Raw genomic sequence first — 21,100 nt, 5'->3', positions numbered from 1 at the left:
TTATTATTTCTAAATCATTTATCAGTAAAACAATTTTATTGAAATCACTATAAACCATTTATTTATTAGAAATAGATAAGCTAGAAATAATCTTGAACATTCAGTTACAAATTTAAACAATTTTACATAGGATTACACTTACATTTTGATACTCTCACAACATATTACTTTCACATATAGCACCACCTTTTTTCATGTAACAAGCATATAACATGTTCTATAACCATTATTTAAACATTGCAATATTCATGTTTGCTTTTTCTAAAGAAGTTTAAATTTACTTGTTTCTATATATATCTACTTTATTATTATTTTTAAATTATTTATCTCTGAAACAATTTAACTCAAATGTCTGTAGACCATCAGTAGAAGTACACCCACCATCGTCATCATCAAGGTTTATTGTTTCAGGGATATCAGTTAACTGTAGTTCATCCAGGGACTTTAGTCTCTGAGCTGTAATACAAACATATTATAATAAAGTTACTATTAAAGTATATTAAGATATATGGGGCAGTCAGTATGCTGCATAATTCATGTTCATTTGTAATTATATATAATGTGATAAAAAATCAATGCAATTATTGTTGTATATATTTGCCACTTGTAGATTTTAGGAACAAGACTAAATGTGCAACATCTAAAGATTCAATACAAATTTTATTACTAAATCTTTTTATCACATAAACCCAAAATTGAACTTGTGAATAACACAATATTATGCTTGCCAGAGGCTCGCATAATATGATTTTGTTCAATAAATTTACTAGTATCAAACCTACACTTGTTCAGTATCCTCTTATTTATATATTACATACAATTTGTTCTTTGATTCCTTGTTTGTTTGTTTGTTGGGTTTTACGTCACACTGACACAGTATAAGTCAATTCGCGACGTTCAAGCTTTACTGGTGGAGGAAGACCTCAGGTGCCCTTCCTTGCATTATTTCAGGCACGAACGGGCACCTGAGTAGAACCACCGACGTTCCGTAAGCTAGCTGGATAGCTTCCTCACATGAAAGAAATCAAAGTCCCTGTCGGGATTCAAACCCACAGCGGTGAGGGGCAAGTGGTTTGAAATCAACGGCCTTAACCACTCTGCCACGGACGCCCCCCTTTGATTCCTGTTTCCTTTTCTAGACAAGTAGTAGATAAGTAGAAGGGGGTATATTGTTAATTTGTTTGTGATATATATGCTTTCTTTTATAACAACACAAAAAGAACATAAATTAGTTACTGTATTCATATACTACATTTTAGATCATACCTTCAATCAAAAGTCCTTCTTCATAATGATCAAACAGTTTATCTGTCCATTGCTTCAAAGGTTCTGTAAGTTTGAATACAGTATCTGAAATAAATACCAACCTAATCATTATTTAATCGTAATTAAGTTTTGAAAAGACACCAATGAAAAATTGAAAACTAAAAACATGTATAATCTAAAAGGATGCCAATAAATGATATTCATAAGACAAAATTTGCATAATATGTTAAAATCTATTTATTTATTAAATTTAAGTTATTCTTGCCAATTTTTGTCCTTTTCTGGATAATTTCGTTAATTTGTTTGCTTGGTATTTAATCCAGTTTAACAAATTTTTGGTCATATCTCATTTTCTCAACAGCAGGTCCATCTAACAAGCTTCCCTGGATATCTAACCAGTAATTATCTATTTCCAAGCAATTGATCAACTAATAACCCCCTTATGATGTCTGAATCAGGTGTGGGAGACAATGACCAGTAGACTTTACAATAAAACAAAGACAACTTTACAATAAAACAAAGACAGTATAAAAATAACACATCGTACATATTAGCAACCCGAGAACTGAAATAACACCCTGAGAGACATGATAATTTTTTTTTATTACATCAAACCAAGACTTTAATGTAATTTTTCATCACTATGCATTATTACTCTGAGAGTAATTTATTTTTATCATATAAGCGGCCACTGGTGAGAGAACTAGAATAACATTTTTTCTTACTTCTACATAGATTACTTGCCCCTAAGGAATATTGAAAAAAAAAATTATATTGACCAGGGGATATTTATTTCGAGGATGATAGATCGAAATAACACCATGTGATGTCTGTTAGGATATATAGTTAAAATGTTTATGTGAGGTATAATAACATAAAATGTTATCCTTACCTAAAACATCAACAAACTCTTCTTTCTTTTGAGCTTTGTTTGCCCTTTCTATTAATTTCTGCAAAGTTTCATTTGCCTCTTCTAATTTCCTTGTCCCATCTTCTGGATATGATTTTGGTGGTGCAGGAAATATCCATTTACCTACAGTAACATCCCCATTGCTATCATCATCATCATCTCTAGTCAGATCTATACCAACAGTTGTATCTATAAATCTCTCTGATCTGAGAACTCTGTCAGCAGCACTTATTCCATTCATGTCTGAACTATACTTTTCATCATCTACTGCCCTTGATGGTTTATTCAAATGTCTTCTTTCATTCGTCAAAGGTTTACTCCTGTCATAGTTATCTCCACATACTGCAGTTGAATCAATGTTATGAACTTGAACTAATTCTACAGAGTCCTTTTCCTTTTTATTTGAGCCAAAGTTACCTCTTATTCCAAGTTCCTTTTTCATTTTATCTAATGTTAGTTGACAAACATTGTTATCATCTTTAGTTGATCCACTAAAGGAAACATTTGCCTCCTCGTCCTCCTCATCAATAACAATTACATCATCAGCAGCACCAGGACTTTCATTGTTACTTGAACCTGCAGAAGTGTCATGAACATTTTCATGCATCTCCCCTGTTGATTTCTCTGTATCTATTGCACCACCAGTTTTACTCAAGTTTTCTTTATTCCTTTCTTGTAAGTGTTCTTCAGAAGTCCTTAAGTCTACATCTGGGAGATCAACAACGGTATCAGCATTTGTTCTTTCTTGTCCTGAGGTACCTGTATCTAATGTTTTACTTTGAGAGCCAATATCCTGAGATTCTGAACAGGCAGTTTTATCACTCTTTGATTCAGTTTTACCTAACTGTTCCAAATTGTCAGATCCACCAACTAATTCAGATACAATAGTCTTTGTCTTTTCAGTAAGGGATTTAGTTCCTTTGATTTCATCATATGATAATGGTTTTCCATCAACATATGGTAAAGTTCTATCTGAGTCATACCCATTTGACTTTTCATCATCAGAGCACAAGTTTATACATTCACTTGATGAGAGTCTTTTCTTTTTCATTGAGGCCTTACTAGCACTAGATTTTGGTGAGACTGTTTCACTTTCTATAAAATCAAAAAGATTCCTATCCTTTTTACTGGTCATTTTTGTTTGAGATTCCTTAGAAGTTTCTGACTGCTTCTCACTTGAGGAAGCTGTATTCTGAAAGAATGGTGTAACACAAGAATTTCCACAATACTGATCCTTGCATACAAAGTGAAATAACCTGTTAGCGTCCACTTCTGAAATAATAATAAACTTGTCTGGTATAGTTTTAATCACTTTTCTTTCCACCAAATTTTTTACCACATAGTCATAAAACAAGGGTGCTAACTCAATATCTGGTATCTTTAAAACTTTTCTTTTTAGAATTCCAATTTTACTGAATTTCAGACTTTTGTTTGGTTCTTGAATTCGAAAACATCGTCTTAAAATTTCCTTCATTATAAAAAAGTAACCATCCGGTGTTATAAGCCGGGTGACAGTTTTGCCATGATAACGGACCCATGTCATTTTATGTGTATCTGTAACCGAGTAAACTTGAGTACATGATCTACTTTCAGTGTCTGATATTTTATTCTCAGATTTGTCACTATCAGAAGGGTCTGTTTCCTTTTGAGTTAGAGTTGTATTTTCTTTAATACTTTCATCAGTTGCAAGTTTAATCTCTCTACCTGCTTCCTCACTTTGTTCTGAGATTTTTTCCTTAATTTCATCTGAATTAATATTTTTATTGATTTCTGTATGAGATGAAGTATCTTTCTCTTCATTGCCTAACACTTTTGCTGATAGTTCAGTTTCAGCTTTTTGTTTTTCTCTAGTTGGCTCCGTTCTACCAGGCTCTTCACTATTTGATTCTTCACCGATTTCTTTATCAAGTTTTTCATTAATATCATCAACAGGTGGCTCATACTGATTATGCTCTTTATTATTCACTTCACTCATAACATCCATATCTTCAGCAACATTTTTTGTATCACCAGTAGCACTATTCACACTATCATTGTCACTTTCCTGATCTTCTTCATCAAAACCAGCATTAGCTTTAGCCTCAGTCCAAGCTAGCATCATTTTTAATGTTGATAAACTGACTGTGGTTTTTTCCAACTCTTCATGAGGTAGATTATCCATTAATGTTTTCAGATCTTGTGGTTTTTGTATGACTTGACCATCTAACCCTGATATACTGGGTGACTCAGATCTTTCATGCTCAGTGTTTGTTGCAGAACTTTCATCTGTTTCAATGATCGCCCTCGCTCGAACTCTTTTACCTCGGCCTCGACCTAATTAATGAAAGCAAATATCATCTTGAACATAATGCAAGAAAAAGAGTATGTTTGTTTGTTTGGGTTTTACGTCATACCGACACAGTATAGGTCATTAGGCGACGTTTCAGCTTAACTGGTGGAGGAAGACCTCAGGTGCCCTTCCGTGCATTATTTCAGGCACGAACAGTCACCTGAGTAGAACCACCCACGTTCCGTAAGCTAGCTGGATAGCTTCTTCACATGAAGGAATCCTAAGTCCCTGTAGGGATTCGAACCCACAGTGGTGAGGGGCAAGTGGTGTGAAGTCAACGACCTTGCCCACTCGGCCATGGACGCCCAAGAAAAAGAGTAGAGCCAGCAACTTTTATCAAGTATAAGCAGAATGGTAAGGTGTTGCTTCAGGAGGAATATAATTACACACTGACTATATTAGAGGGAAATATTTCATCTTTTGTGCATACTGGTTTCAAAGAAAATGCCAATTATATAATCTTAAAATCTTTGAATAAATGATATATATAATATTCTGATGGATATTTTATTTAGAGACACATTATGTTTCTGAAATGCTTTTATTTTTATTTCTTTCATGCTTTTTATTTGGTCTTTGGCTTCTGTTGCTTTTAAGCAATAAGTTAATTTATTTTGGTGTAGTATTTTGTATGGAAATTAAAATACAATTTTGTTTAAACTTTACATTAAAATGTTACTTTGTGGACAAATAATTTTCTCTACCGCATTTCTTTCTTCAGGTGATTAGCATGTAACATGCCCTTAGTCCATTATTTTAAACAGTATAAAACTCATAAAAAGTTTCATCTCTGCTCTTTCTAAAGAAAGAAAAACTATTTGTTTCTGAGGATGTTCTGAGGCATAACTTTGTGCCTTTAAAACAGAAGACTTTAATATTTTTCCAATGTACACTAAAAATAAACAAGTGACATCTAGGACTTAACATCTTCAACTTTGTAGGGCATTAATAGAAAATTTTGGTATCTTACTAAGCACTGGGCCATTATTTACAGAATATAAAGTTAAGGTTATTTTTGCATATTGCGATAGATTTAGGTAATCTATAGTTTTTTAGAACCTTATACAGTTCAGTGCAGTGAACATTTTTGACATTCAGGTGAGAATAGCTGACATGCTTACAATAATATATTTTTTTAGAATGTTTCATGGCTCAAGTCTAGTCTTGTTATACTTCTTGTTACATGTGGCACAAGCCAGCTTACATACAAACAGATTAAAAGAGCAAACACAAAATGTACAAAATACATTTTTTTATACTTTAGGTTAGCAAATCTGTAAATTCTAAAAATTTCAAATTTTTATTAATAACTTATGACTGTTTACTTATTCAAAACAAACAATTACAGTGTACATGTACATAAAAGCAAACCTCTGTGTGTTCCACCAGCTTTCATGCCTCTTGTAGGCTTGTTCTGTTTCTTCTTATTTCTAGGTGTAATGCTTGAAGCCCAATTCTTTCCTAAGAAAAGATATAAAGAAAACCGTAAAAAGCTTCATTTCTTGTTGTGCACAGTTTTGGCTCTTTGACTGATTTATATCAGATGAAGTTCACATTTGGGAGATGAGTTTACCAGAAAAACACGAGTCAATGATTGTTACAGGTGAATGGAGTTCAATGACTTTAAAATGAGCAGATTTATCAATAAATGTAACAGAAGGTAAAAGATCTTAAAATGAACATGCTTATCAATAAATGTAACAGAAGTTTAAAGATTGCTGCATCAAAATTGTGGTGAGTCATTTAACATAAACATGAAGATCAACAACAATGTTAAACAGTTTACATAAGCTTAATCTACAATACTGAATAAAAGTTTCAGTTTTAAGTCAAACGAAAGGGCCATAATAGTCTTTAATTGCTCACATGAGGATTGGATTTGCATGGACAAGATTCAAAATTAAGTCATTTGTAAAGTTTCATCAAACTAAACCAAGAGGATGTTTTTATTTTAAGACTTATTTCAATATTTATCATGCTGGCAGTGACTAATTATTTAATCAATGTGTGTAAAGTATTACCTAAAGAAATCAATCAAAATTATCCATGTAGTTGAGTAGAAAATTTTGTTTAAAGCTTATTTCTATCATTTAATTTTAGAAGATGAGTTTAGCATTTTTTTTAGAAGGTAAATGATAATTCATTAACACTATCATCAAAACTGATCAGAAGATTACAAGGAGATATCATTAAAAGTGTATTATTATAAGCTCTGGCAGCAAACTAAAATAACTTATATATCTTTTTTATAACTAGAAATGTGTCCATAGGACACGGGTGCCCCCACACTCCACCGATTTGTCAATCTTATGTCTCTAGGTCAAATTTTTTTTTTGGCTACATGTGCCCAAGTTGAAAACTAAAAATCTTTTATTAAGTAAAGGGCAAATACTACAAATACTGAATAAATCCACAAGAAAACCCTAGGGTGCATAAGTACACATGCTGACCAACATTCTTGTAAACTTTCAGGCCTACAGGTCAAATACTTTTTGAGTTAAGTGCAACACAAGTTGAATATTGTAAATTTTTACTTAGTAAAGGGCAATAACTCCACATGAAAGTACCCAGGTGCACAACTACACATGCTGAGCAACATTCCTGTAAGGTTTCATAACTCTAGGTCAAATACTTTTTTAGTTATGTGCGACACAAGGTGAAAATTGGAAATTTTTACTATTTCAAGGGCTATAACTCTAAAAATACAAAATACATCCACACAAAAATACCCAGGTGAACAACGACACATGCTGATCAACATTCCTGTAAGGTTTCATGACTGTAGGTCAATTACTTTTTGAGCTACATGCAACACAAAAAGAGAACGGAGGGACAGATGGACAGACATACTCACAAAATGGTTCTTATGTGACTTTTCCTTTGATTTTTTTGGCCATTTTTAGTCACACAAGGCTTAAAAAAAGACACACAAGTAAAAACGGAATGAATAGGATCAAAGAGAATTTACTGTTACCCATTGTTCTCCAAGTCACACAAGTACCTCTGGGTTTGTACAGAAGGACGGACGAATGGACAAGGGTAAATCTAAATTCCCCCCCCCCCCCTATAGTCGGGGCACAAAAATCAACATTGGCTAAGTAGTGGAGGAAAAAACCTCCTTTAAAGTTTATTACTATTTTTTGCACTATTTTTTTGCACAAGAGGCCATTTTGTACAGTAGACAAATGATTTCACCAATGTTTGTAATGGCTGACCTTATGATCATTTATATCTAGTGTCACTAAAATCTACATTGCAGTAGAGGAAATGTTTAAAGGTTTTTATGTTTCGGTCTGGAAGCCGTCATATCTAGCAGTCAAGAAAATTTTTAGCAATTTTTATAATGGAAAACCCATTAAATGCCTCCTGTATAGTTTCATCACTATTGTCCAAGGGGCTTAAGAGATGACTAAGTTGAATGATTACAAATGATGATAAATGACAGAAGCCAGACACAAGGCAATCACAATAGCTCACTCAGATGAGTAAAAACAAATACCTCTTCCCCTAGTGTGACCTCCTCTGCCCCGACCTCTTGCTCGCTTTACAGGAGGTTTACTTGAATAACTGTCACTGATAGAGCTGTGCTTCCTTTTTTTAGTCAGCAGAACAGGTACCTCATCCCTGTCTATTTCAACAGTTGGCTCAGGTAATTCCTCTGTTTCCATATTACTGTCTTTCTCCCCTATGACTTCACTAGAATTATCTTCTAATTCATTTTGAAAATGGATTGGCAACTCTTTGGTTGCATCATTTGAAATAACATTTAATTCATTGTCAGTGAGACTCTGTTCCTTATGGGATGGAATTTCCATTTCTGGTAACATAGGTGATGGTGTAGCAGAGATGTCTGTAGGAAGATGGAGTTCAGGCAGATAATTTCGGAAGTCTATATCAGGATCCATATCCTGAGTCCCAAATTGATAATCAAGCACCAGTTCATCTGAAACTCTTTTATTTATATCAAAAAATGAATCTGTTTTACTTAACTGTTCATCAGAACTTTCAGTTCCTTCCCTTAAATCACTTTTTCTCATCTCTACATTTTCTGATTCTTCAACAGATGGTTCAGTGGTATACATAGGTAACACTGGTATTTCTTGCTGTCCATTTCTGTCAGAGATACCAGTTTCACCAGAACATTCATGGTTTGTGTCCTTATTAGGTTCAACTGTTGTTTGTTCATTGCCTTTTTCTGCTTCCATATTTTTTGCTATTTGTGCCCTCACTGACTTTGGAAGACACCGTAACAAATCAGCTACCTTGTATTCTATCACTTCTTCTGTGCAGACTGTCGGTCTTAAAACAAATGGCTCTGTGGCTTGACTTGCAGAAGTACTTGTATTTGTAGGGAAATCTGCAGGTGTAGTGACTGTTGCCATGGCTACAGTTTGTTCTATATTTTTCTCTAGAGTACTAGATCCTGCTGTTATTGGAATCTGTGTGGACATACCCATTTCAGCTGATGGTGCAGCATACCAGCGTCCTAGTGCCGCCCTATCATTTAAATCATTGGACTGCGGGATAGCAAAGGCTGAATGGATGGCGGAGGCATTATCAACACCTCTCATTGGCTCTGTGAGAGATCTAGCTATTGCTGTGGCTGAAGTCTGAGCAGTCAAAGAAGGGCTATTAACTAAGGGCTGTGATTGTTGTTCTCCTAAAATCCTATTTCTCTCTCTAATAGCATATTTTGCCAGAAAAGCTGGAAATGACTCATTCGGGCCAAGCAGTCCACTTCTTTGGCATTTTTCTTTTATTTTCATAAGTTTACGCTTGGCCTCAGAATCACTGCTGTCACTCAGGTTTGCTAAATTGGCTATTGTCTGAACAACACCTGCTAATTTGGCATTTTGCCAACTGACTGGAATGTCAAGACCTTGACTCCCACTCACTGATCCAGTTGGCTGCTGATTCTGTGTTTGAAATAAATTTTGTCGTTGAGCATAAATATCTTCTTGACTTATTGTTTGCTGATTTCTATTAAAAGGGTTTTGACCTTGATAGCCCTGACCAACGGCCATTCCCATTGGTACTTGACCTTGTGTCATATGACCTGGCAGAGATCCCATCCCGTAATTACCTAATGACTGTGACACTGTGGGATAAGACGAGCTAGTCTGTGATTGTCTAGGAATACTGCTATGACCTTGACTTTGGGTGTGCATTGGTCCTGGTTGCCGTGGGTAACCAGTCGGTAGCATCTTCGGAACATTTTGGTGAGCTGGTGGAGGAACAGGAAGACTTGGATTCATGGAATACTGGTTTGCAGTTGAACTATAATTCTGAGGCCTCTGCATCTGAGTAAAAGTGAAATTTGGGGCAAAATTAGATTGACTCACAGAAGGTCTATTTTGAGTCATAGTATTTGGCATACGAAAAGAGTTATTAGCAAATATAGGATCAATTCTCTCTCCTTGGACACTACTCAGCGCATTCATTTGATTGGCCAGTCCAGGATATCTATATTGGGGACACGCTTGACCAGGAAAATGACCTTGACCTTGATTGACAGGATAATTGATTTGTTTATCTTGCTGTATCTTGTGTCCAAGTGCTTGTCTAATCAAGGGATCTCCTTGAACTCTTGCCATGGCTACTGGATGCCTCATGGCACTAGGTATGCTTCCTCTCCAATCTGGAAAAATAACAAAAAATTAATCATCTTATATTTGTGAAACTGAAACTATTTCTTCTTTATGTACAATACATTCTGGGATGTTTTAGCCAGAATTTCTGGATAAAATATTAATCGGTTGAGATGTGATTCTGAACAATAAAGATTGTGTTGAAGGATTATTTAAAGATGCTTAATTTATTGCAGGTTTTTAAGCTGAAGTGCTAATTATTTTTTGAGTTATAAATACATTTGACAGGTTATATAGCCCTAATAATATTGCAAATGGATTTCTTGAATATTTGTTTGGCTTAAATACTTTACATACTATACTGTAAAAACCATGAGGAACCAAAGAATGCATAAATATCAATGGTTTCTACATCATAGAGTATCATCTATGTGCGCATGAAATTTTGTTTGTGTGTTTTGTTCTTTATGGCATATTTCTCAATTCAAATATCATTACAAAACATTAGAACCAGTTGAATCGGGTGATGCTCCCCGAGAAGGTTTTGGACACAGGAAAGTATATAAAAAAATGAACAAAGGGCAAAAGCTCCAAAATTAGACAAGGCAGAGTAATGGTTTTTTGCACTGCACTTCTATTCAATCAGATCTATCTATATTTAAAGTATCGTGATGATATCTCTTATAGTTTCAGAGTTTATGTCCCTGGTAAAATTCAAAAGTGTAAAAATGAACAAAGGGCAATAACTCCAAAATTAGACAAGGCTGTGTTTAGGTTCTTCAGCATTGCAGTTCTACCAAATGAGATCTATCTATCAAAGTTTCATGTTGATATCTCAAATAGTTTTAGAGCTATGTCCCGGACAAAAGTCAAAAAGTAAAAATAAACAAAGGGCAATAACTTCATAATAAGGCAAGGCAGAGTTATGGTTCTTTAGCACTGCACTTCTTCCCAATCATGGCAATGAGACCTATCTACCTACAAAGTTTCATGTTGATAACTCTTATAATTCTACAGTAATATCCCAAACAAAGTTGAAAGTGTCAAAATGAACAAAGGGCAAAAACTCCAAAATTAGGCAAGACAAATTTATGGCTCTTTAACAATGCACTTCGACTCAATAAGATCTATCTACCTACAAAGTTTTATGTTGATATCTCTTATACTTTATGAGTTATGTCCCGGACAAAGTTCAAAGTGTAAAAATAAACAAAGGGCAATAATTCAAAAATTAAGCACGGCAGAGTAACGGTTCTTGTGCACTGCAAACCTACTAAATAAGATCTATCTATCTGCAAAGTTTCATGTTGATAAATCTTATAGTTTTAGAGTTATGTCCCAGACAAAGTTCAAAGTGTAAAAATAAACAAAGGGCAATAATTCAAGTAATAGGCAAGGCAGAGTTACGGTTCTTGTGCACTGCACACATACTCAATGAAATCTATCTACCTACAAAGTTTCATGTTGATACCTCCTATAGTTTTAGAGTTAAATGTCGCGGACAAAGTTCAAAGTGTAAAAATACACAAAGGGCAATAATTCATAAATAGGCACAGCAGAGTTACTGTTCTTGTGCACTGCACACCTTCTAAATGAAATCTATCTACCTACCAAGTTTCTGTTGATACCTCTCATAGTTTTAGAGTTATGTCCCAGACAAAGTTCAAAGTGTAAAAATAAACAAAGGGCAATAATTCAAAAATTAGGCATGGCAGAGTTACGGTTCTTATAGTTTTAGAGTTATGTCCCGGACAAAGTTCAAAGTGTAAAAATAAACAAAGGGCAATAATTCAAAAATTAGGTACGGCAGAGTTACGGTTCTTATAGTTTTAGAGTTATGTCCCAGACAAAGTTCAAAGTGTAAAAATAAACAAAGGGCAATAATTCAAAAATTAGGCATGGCAGAGTTACGGTTCTTATAGTTTTAGAGTTATGTCCCGGACAAAGTTCAAAGTGTAAAAATAAACAAAGGGCAATAATTCAAAAATTAGGTACGGCAGAGTATATATAATGTATATTATATAACATACATTGACAATTAACAAAATTGATATATATACCTTTTTATTTAAAACTTCCTGAGTGACAGGGAATTATAATTTGTATATCTCTACAGTATTTAACAACTAGTTGTCCTATTTCTGTTATGAATGATCACATATAAACCATTATCTAATACGATCTCTATGACCTTGTTCTATCTTTGTAACTTGCAACACATGCTTTTATCTCATTATGTTCTATAATACTGAGTCACTACCACACTATATCTATATCATAGATTTGTCCTGATTATGTATTCAGATAAAGTACGGGGTTTCTGTACTAGAATTCTAAACTTCAGGAGATCACAGTACAGTCTGGTTAGACTGCCCTGACTTAATAATGTTAACATAGACAATTAATTAATATTTATCATGTTATATGTTTGTAACTGATTTGTACGACTTTGAAATTCAGAGATTAAGGGATGTCAATATCAAAATATTAAAACTTTCGAAGGCAATATTATTACAACAAGTTTTTAGCATACTATTGAAGCAACCTCTTAGATTAAAAAAAATTCTGACCACAAAATTGTGACTTGATACAGGTCTATTTGACCAAGGATGTAATACATCAATTATGTAAACAATATAATTTACTATATCAGAGAAGATTTTGGAAATCTTGTTTCAATACAAGTCATTGAAAAGAATCAAAACAATATCTTAGAAATATTGATTGTGAAAGATACCGTAAAATCCCGATTTAACGCCCCCACCCTAATTAACGCCCCCACCCACTTTTGAAAACCTGGTGTATAATTTAAACAAAGAAAATAAAAGAAAATAAAGAAACTCTCTTACTTGTTCAGAGATTTATGGTACATTCAATATCATTCCATTTATGAAAAATATCCATGAATCAAACACTTTAAAGTTCACATAAACAGAGTGTAGTCATCAGGGGGAATTTTTGGGAGGAAAATTAGAGATAGCTCATGGTGTAGATCAAAGGTATCATGGATTGACAGGGTGATGTTGTGCTTGTGGCTTTTTTTTACATCGTTTGAAGAGAGATTTTTTTTTTATTTTTTTTTAATCTTTTTTTTTAAATCTTTATTAAACATAAAATGTTACACTCCCAGGGGCGTTAAATCAGGATTTTACGGTATTTATTTTTTAAGATAAATAGAAAATATTTGTTTGTTTTCAGTTATCATTATATCCGGGGGGAAGAAAGAAAAACTGTAATATTTGTGGATACTTTCTCACTTTGATGTGCAATATATATCATAGTCACAAAAAAAAACATTTATTTTCATATTAGAATAAAAACAATGTTTCACTGATTTCATAGTAGCACTGGAAAAACACGTAAAGAAGATGATGTAAGACGTTCAACAGCTACTCTAACATTGAGCTGTCATAAGTAATTCAAGTTTGTAATCATTATCCCATATTTATAATGAAATAATGCTATTTGAATTGAAATATGCCATTTAGAACAAAACGCCACAATTAACTTACATAAATTTATAAATTAGGATAGATAGATACATGACTTTAATGGCCTAAAAATTCTCAAGTTTTTACTATGGCTGTAGGTTAAATATTGACCCATTTCCTGGGTTCCCTGTGTTTTAAATGTAGTGTTGTCTACTTTGTAGAGTTGAATTATTCTCCAGGGAGTCAATATTTGAGCCGCGTCACAACAAAACCAATATAATGGGTTTGCAAACAACATGGATCCAGACCAGCCTGCGCATCCACGCAGTCTGATCAGGATCCATGCTGTTCACTATCAGTTTCTCTATTTGTTATAGGGTTTGTAAGCGAACAGCATGGATCCTGATCAGACTGCGCAGGCTGGTCTGGATCCATGCTGGTCGCAAACGCATAATGTTGGTTTTGTCATGACACGGCTCATTTCAATCTCTCCCCCACCTGCCTCCCCAAAAAATAAAAGAATGATAAATAAAGCATACTCTGTCCATATTGCTGAGCACTTGTGGGACCAGGGTATCCAAATCTTGTATTTGATTGGTTTGGTATACTGCTGGTTCCCATACTGGCACCAATGTTATTCCCCATACTGTTGACACCCATACTTGGTGGTGCTGTATTGACTGTAAAATAAAAATCATACCCAATGATTCATAACTCTTAACCTTCTAAAACTGACAAAATTAGTCATTACAAATAGAATACAGTCAGAAAAACCTGTGCTGCAAGTCTAACCAGGCTTTATACTGTTTGAAGTTCAATATTTATATTCTGATTTTGTCAAAATAGCAAATATTTTAAATATGACGTCAGTTGAGTCAAAAGTTTTCAGCTATACAAAGTAACACAAATATATTGAACAATATTTCTATTTGAAATATTTGACCTAATGACCCCTATATCAATAGAGGTCCTCTGTCTATCATACAGTCAACATGTAAAAAATTTAACTACAATAAATTTCAAGGTTATATGGAATATAAAATGAGTTAGTTGTACCAACCAAGCAACATAAAATAACAATAAACAAACAGACAGATCATTTTAACTGAGTGTAACAAATTATATGTATGATGCAGATATGTATCATATGATTTAACCTCTAACCTTCCACAGCTGTAACTATATATCACCATAAACAAGAGCTGTCACAGGAAACAGCGAAGCTCGACTAATAAAATACTGGACGCAGTAAGGAAGATAAAACTAGGAAAGAAAAATCAATTATGTATAATTATGTATTAAGTTATAGTAAAAAATAACATTGTTAACATAAATTCCAAGATCAAGGGGAATAATTCTGGAAATAGTCACGCTAGAGTTATGAACCTTGTCAAACAACATATGTGTAAGGATAAGAAATATATATTTGAAGTTTGAAGTAGGTCCTTAAAAAGTAAAGAAGTTATAATATTTCTTAAAGAAAGTCCTAAGTTCAAAGAGAGATAAATCTGTAAATATTGCTTCAAGAGTTATGAACCTTGTCACATAAAATGTAATTGATGATAAGGAATAATTATTTGAAGTTTGAGGTAGATACCTTTAAAACTAACAAGAGCGATCAGTGATCACATGTGTAGCCTTATGATGGCCAATTTCATGTTGGGACAAGTTTTGTGACAGACAGACAGACGGACAGTGCACAACTAGACTTGGTACTGATCATTCCTGTAAAGTTTGGATGAAACTGCACCAGTAGTTTATGAGGATTAGTCCGGACAATATGTGCAATATGCGCAAGGCCTTAAGCTACAGATCAATCCTGTAAAGTTTCATTGAAATTGCATTTGTGGTACATTGTATAAGAGAAGTAGTCCGGACAAACTTTAAAAATAAAAATTATTAAAGGGCCATAACTCTGACAAAAATCACTGAACCGGAAAATGCTGACAATATGCACAACTGCACTTGGTACTGATCATTCCTGTAAAGTATGGATGAAATTGCACCAGTAGTTTATGAGGAGTAGTCCGGACAAGCTTTTGTGTATCTGGCAACACACAGAAAAAAAACACCTTTTTATCTAAGGGCCATAACTCGGCCAAAAATCATTCAACCGGAAAACCTGTGCAATATGCGCAAGGCCTTGATTAATAAGAAATAAAGAAGTAACAGTAAAAAATAGTATTTTTAAGGAAAATTCTAAGTTCAAGGGGATATAAATCTGAAAATATTGGTGCTAGAGTCATGAACCTTGTCACATAAGATGAGGTTGATTATAAGGAACATATATTTGAAGTTTGAAGTTGATACCTTAAGAAATGTCAAAGTTATAGTGAAAAATATTTTACTGCACTTTAATCAGAAATCTTGATCAATGCGGATGCTGATATCAGGGCGAGTAGGACAGCTCTCCGTATAGTCTAGCTAATAATTAATTACTTGTACTAGGACACCTGACAAGAAGATAAATGCTTACCATTCACTTGATTGTATATAAATTATATATAAGATCTATACATTGTAACTTTATAAGAGAAAATTAATGAAGCAGATACATGATTTTTTTATTGAATCAGAGACATAATGACCTTTTTTCAATCTTCAACTCATTCTCTGGTATAGAATGTATGGAATATACACCTTTGTTAATAAACTGTCAATGCCTTAAACCAAAAAAAAATATTTTTCTGATCTTTAACCTCGAACAGCATGTGATCTTAACCTTAATTATAGGGTCTGTATATAACAATCCACCTCAAAATGGTGATCATAAAAACCACAAAAATAAGCTGATACAAAAACGATTATTATGTTACAGCTAGTTCAGGTTTAAGTTGTCATTAGAGACAGACAGATCTAGAGAAAGGTCAAAACAATATGCCCAACAACTGACCATCAATAAATCTGAAAGCATTATTGGATTAAAGAAATAAATTTGTTTCCATATCACCAGTCTGTTAGTTTCTAACACAACAGATATCTACAGTAATTGTATTTATAAAATCCATTTACCCAGAAAATTCATGCAAGATTGATTCATTGGACATGGACATGAAAGCTTCAATCAGTGACATTAAACCTAAAACAAGAGTTATTAGAGGAGCAGTTCTCTTCAAACACTTGTCTCAGAACTTAATAAGTTAATAGTATGAACCAAACTAGAAAGAGGGAAAATAACTGCAAAGGAAATTATCTGTCCTATCAATCTAGAAAACAAGTATTTCAAGTTTAAAGTGAATATCTATGATGATGGTTTTTTTTAGTAAATTAAACAAGTATACAAAGGAAAATTAAGTAAAAGTGACCTTATATAATGCCATTTAGAACGTGTTCCAATTTCAAAGTGATTAACTTTGATACAGGTCACTGTGATCTTGACATTTTGAGCTAATATTCAGTGTGACAGGTAACACTCAGCAAGGTGCATCAACATAATTATGATGTTTCAATGTTATATAGCTTTGTTAGTATTGAAGTAAATGAATATACACTAAAACTACCATAAAGCTTATTCATAGCTGACACCTACAAGATGGTCATGACAATACCTCCATGTCTTTTGTTTGGAAAGTGCATGAACCTAATAAATTCTGTGTGTCAAAACTTGAAACTTGTAAATCATATCATGGTTGATGGTACGGCAGTACTGCTGCAGCTCAAGTTATAAAATTAACAAGTTTCCAGAAGAGAAGACCTACCATTTCTAGAGGGTATGTTTGTTGTTGGGTATGATTTAAGAGATCTTCTGAAATGATTTTCTATAGCAGCATTGAATTTCTCTGTAAGAAAATAAGGATAAAGCAATATCTAGCAACAAAATGCATTCCTATGAAAAGCAACTTACAAAATATAATCTGATAGCATTAACACATCCCTTATAAGCCCAGATGCACATAACCATACCCTCATATTAAATGAGTCAAACTAAAAATACTGTATGTTAAGATTAGCTGACATTGGATGCACCAGTCAGTTGTAACAATAGCATTTTCATCTCCCAACCAATAGTGGGCACTTAAACTTTCAGATATTTTAACCCCTGGTAATGGATATACCTGATAATGCAGAAACAGTCATACAGTAAATCATTATGCATGAAAAATGTCTCATACTCAAACACAGACAGAACCAAAACACCACACTGACAGAGTCAGACAATGTAAAAACCTTAATACTCCCAACTGATCTAGGAACTTAGCTTAATCCTCAAACTGCTCAAAGAAATTGGCTTAATACCCCCCTCTCCCAAACTTATCCAGGAATTTGGCTTAATCCCCCCCAACTGATCCAGGAACTTGGCTTAATCCCCCAAACTGATCCAGGAACTTCAGGCTTAATCCCCCTCAACTGATCCAGGAATTTCAGGCTTAATCCTCCTACTGTTCAAAGAAATTAGCTTAATACCCCCCCCCCCCCCACCAAAATTGATTCAGGAATTTGGCTTATTAATATTTCCCTAACTACTCAAAGAATTTGGCTTAATCCCCCCCCACATTGCTTCAGGAACTTGGCTTAATTCCCCCATTACCATAGGATGGAAGACTGGCTGATGATTATAACTGACTTGTGCAATAAGCATTTGGTGAATAAGTATTAAACATAATACAGGGTAACCTCTACCGAGCTGTCCTATGTTGAGCAATAGCTTTCATCAAATCTTCCAAAGATTTAACAAGTAATTTTTACATTTCTACAGCAACACCTGCCAGCAACAATTGCAATATTTTGAACATTTTCATCTAAATGTCAGTTGCTCAGCAGAGGTTATTCTGTACACACAAATTATTATAAAGAAATGTCTGTAAACTTGAAAATCAAAACATGTGTATGTAAGTATAAGCAAAGCAAAAAGAATAAGTTAGTTTGGATGACACAAATATAGTGGCAAAATAAGTTATTTAAATTCATTTTTAGCATTCATATATACATAAGAACTTAACCTTTACGCAACAAATTGGTACAGTGGACTTCTCTCTGTCTGCTTTTATACCTGCTGATTCTTCAAGTTACCAACCAAATAACTGACTAGCAAGCAGTACTAGCAAGCAGTACTAGCAAGCAGATTTTTAAACTTTTTCAATTAAAATTCTAAAAACATGTTAGAATGGAAATTTAATACCCACACCAAAAGCTTCACAGGTGTTTGAGAACAAAAGCCGAAGAAGGCAACCAATGGTAATATGTACAAAAGTTTGTCTATGATATAGACCATGTTCCAAATGGAATGTGAATAAGATGGAAATACCTTCTTGTGATGCCGTTGTTGATGATGTGTGTCCATGCCTAACAAGAGGTGGGGGAGGAGGTAAATTATGTCCTGGTGTTTGTAAACTGTGTCCTAAACTATGGCCTGGTTGCTGCAAACTATGTCCTAAACTATGGCCTGGTTGTTGTAAACTGTGCCCTAAACTCTGTCCTGGTGGTAATACATTTTGTCCTATATCTTGTCCTGGAGGAAGTAAATTCTGTCTTGGTTGTGATAAATTCTGTCCAAGTGGTGATAAAGTCTGACCAGGTGAGTGTAAGCTGTGTCCAATTGATGGTAAATTCTGTCCTGTGTCTAAATTGCTTCCTGTAAAAAATAATAAATAAATTCAAAGGAGGCCTGAAATATAAAGAAATAGTTAACTGACATAATTGTATGGAAGAGTGAGTGAGTATAGATTTACAAATAAAAAAAATATTCATGAAACATTATTAACAAGATCATCGCAAAAACTGGGCAATTAATGGCCTGGATACACATTTGTAAAGGAAATTCAAAAATAAAATTAATGTCAAAGAAAGATAACTAACACTGTAACAGTTCATGGAACTTGTCTGAAACATGTTTTACAGCAATAAATCTTATAATACTTGCTGACCTGACACTAAGTGCATGATTCATATTTTTACTTTTGTAGAGGCCTACAAGGCAATGCTACATGCCAAATATCCAAGCTTTGGGCATAGTAGTTTTCATCAAGAAGATTGTTTTATATAAGTCATATAAACTAAATGTCCCTTTTATGCTGGGCCTTTTTTTACCTCATGGTCAATATTGTCTGAACTTTTGCAGAGGACCATAAGGCAAGGCTGCATACAAACAAAATATCTATATGATAAGAGGTTTTTTTTTTACTACGATACTTGTTTATATTATAAGCCAATGTAAACTAAGAGAAATATCAAGACTATTTTTTCCCAAAGGTGCAAATTGATATATAGAACTTTTGTAGAGAATGATGACCACAAAGTGATGTAATATAAGTCTATGTAAACTAATAGAACCAGCACAAGTGAAAATCAAAATTATTGATATAAATATAAAAACAAATGTAGGAAAAAATACTTTATCTCTGTAGAGCCCAAATGATGTCAAAAAGCCAGTAAAAAATAATTTAATTTTCACATAGATTAAGTGAAACAGTTAAAATGGAAATTAAATTTGAAATTGATAGTTTGTGCAATTCTTAGCCGAATAATAGATCCCTACTCTGACATTTTATTTGAATAACAATAGATTAAACCAGAAACATTGACATCTGTTCCTTTGTTAACAAAAATGTTGTGGTGAAATTCTTATTGTAATCCACTAATCTGATAATTAGAATTAGACAGGTTAAGGATTTATGCATTTGAGTGAAAAGATTTGCAATGTTTTTTGTTTTTGGGTCATTTTGCCAAAATAAAATTGATATATCTGGTAGAATGTTCTAAAAAATTTCGAACAAGTTATGGATACAGACCCGCATCAAATGGTAGACAAGTCTTAAAAAAGAATTTACAGTCCCATCATGTCAAAAACCTCAGTTCTGAGCCCCTTCGAACCACTGCATTTGTGACTGAAGGTTTGAAAATTTCAATTTAACAGAATAAGCTTGTAGTCCTGACCGAGTATAATCTCCCTTTGTTAAAAAATATTACAGCCCATATTAGGATTTTGAATGGCCCAATATGACCCTGACCTTGACCTAAGGATGCTTAAACATGCATTCTGTACAAAGTCTCACTATTATTAAAATTTCTGCTGAATAATTTCAATTTGCTTCCATCAATTCAAAAACATATAAAGCTGTAACTGGTTTTTATACCAAAAATTGTCTATACAAACTTTATTAAGTTATAAGGCCACCTTATACACATACAAATTTATAATACAAAATATACATTCTATGGATGCTACAAAATCAGAAATGTTTCAGACATATTATAAATACATATAACAAAATGACAACATTTTTCATAGAAAAAGTATAGGTACTTTAAATCATCTAAACTGATTGACAAAAATTGATCTTGTAGAGCAGACACACAATATTGAAATGTATACATAATGACAAAGAGTGACCTTCACCCAAGGAAGCCAAAACCTACACAGTCATATTATGGTTAACATTCCTGCCAATCAGTTTTAATTTCCTAATCTATCAGTTCAAAATATACAGAATGGACATGATTTTGCAATAAGACAAAAGGATGGACCAACGGGTGCATAACAGAATACAACATAATTCTCAGTTGTATATTAAGTGATCTGCTATAAATATCCCAATTTGAAACCAAAATGTTTGCTTGTTGTAAGCTTGCGACAAGC

The 21,100-nt window shown here is 33.6% G+C and overlaps 1 protein-coding gene across 1 annotated transcript in view; it reads right to left on the bottom strand.

Annotated features, from left to right (window-relative positions):
• Positions 1-319: 319 nt before the first annotated feature.
• LOC132753632 (uncharacterized) overlaps positions 320-21,100 on the bottom strand; it is a 32,814-nt gene continuing 12,033 nt past the window's right edge. Inside the window, exons 4-11 of the mRNA XM_060744125.1 lie at positions 18,770-19,096; positions 17,223-17,303; positions 14,064-14,204; positions 8,005-10,143; positions 5,877-5,966; positions 2,159-4,489; positions 1,267-1,350; positions 320-456 (exon numbers count right to left, since the gene is read on the bottom strand). Of these exons, the coding sequence (XP_060600108.1) occupies positions 320-456; positions 1,267-1,350; positions 2,159-4,489; positions 5,877-5,966; positions 8,005-10,143; positions 14,064-14,204; positions 17,223-17,303; positions 18,770-19,096 (5,330 nt within the window). The remainder of the gene's footprint in view (positions 457-1,266; positions 1,351-2,158; positions 4,490-5,876; positions 5,967-8,004; positions 10,144-14,063; positions 14,205-17,222; positions 17,304-18,769; positions 19,097-21,100) is intronic.

Source organism: Ruditapes philippinarum, unplaced genomic scaffold (assembly GCF_026571515.1).
Source record: "Ruditapes philippinarum isolate M1 unplaced genomic scaffold, ASM2657151v2 ctg4066_1_1_1_1, whole genome shotgun sequence".
NCBI classification, from domain to species: domain Eukaryota; kingdom Metazoa; phylum Mollusca; class Bivalvia; order Venerida; family Veneridae; genus Ruditapes; species Ruditapes philippinarum.
Note: the sequence above shows the minus strand (reverse complement) of the source record. Positions and strands in the feature narration are given on the sequence as shown.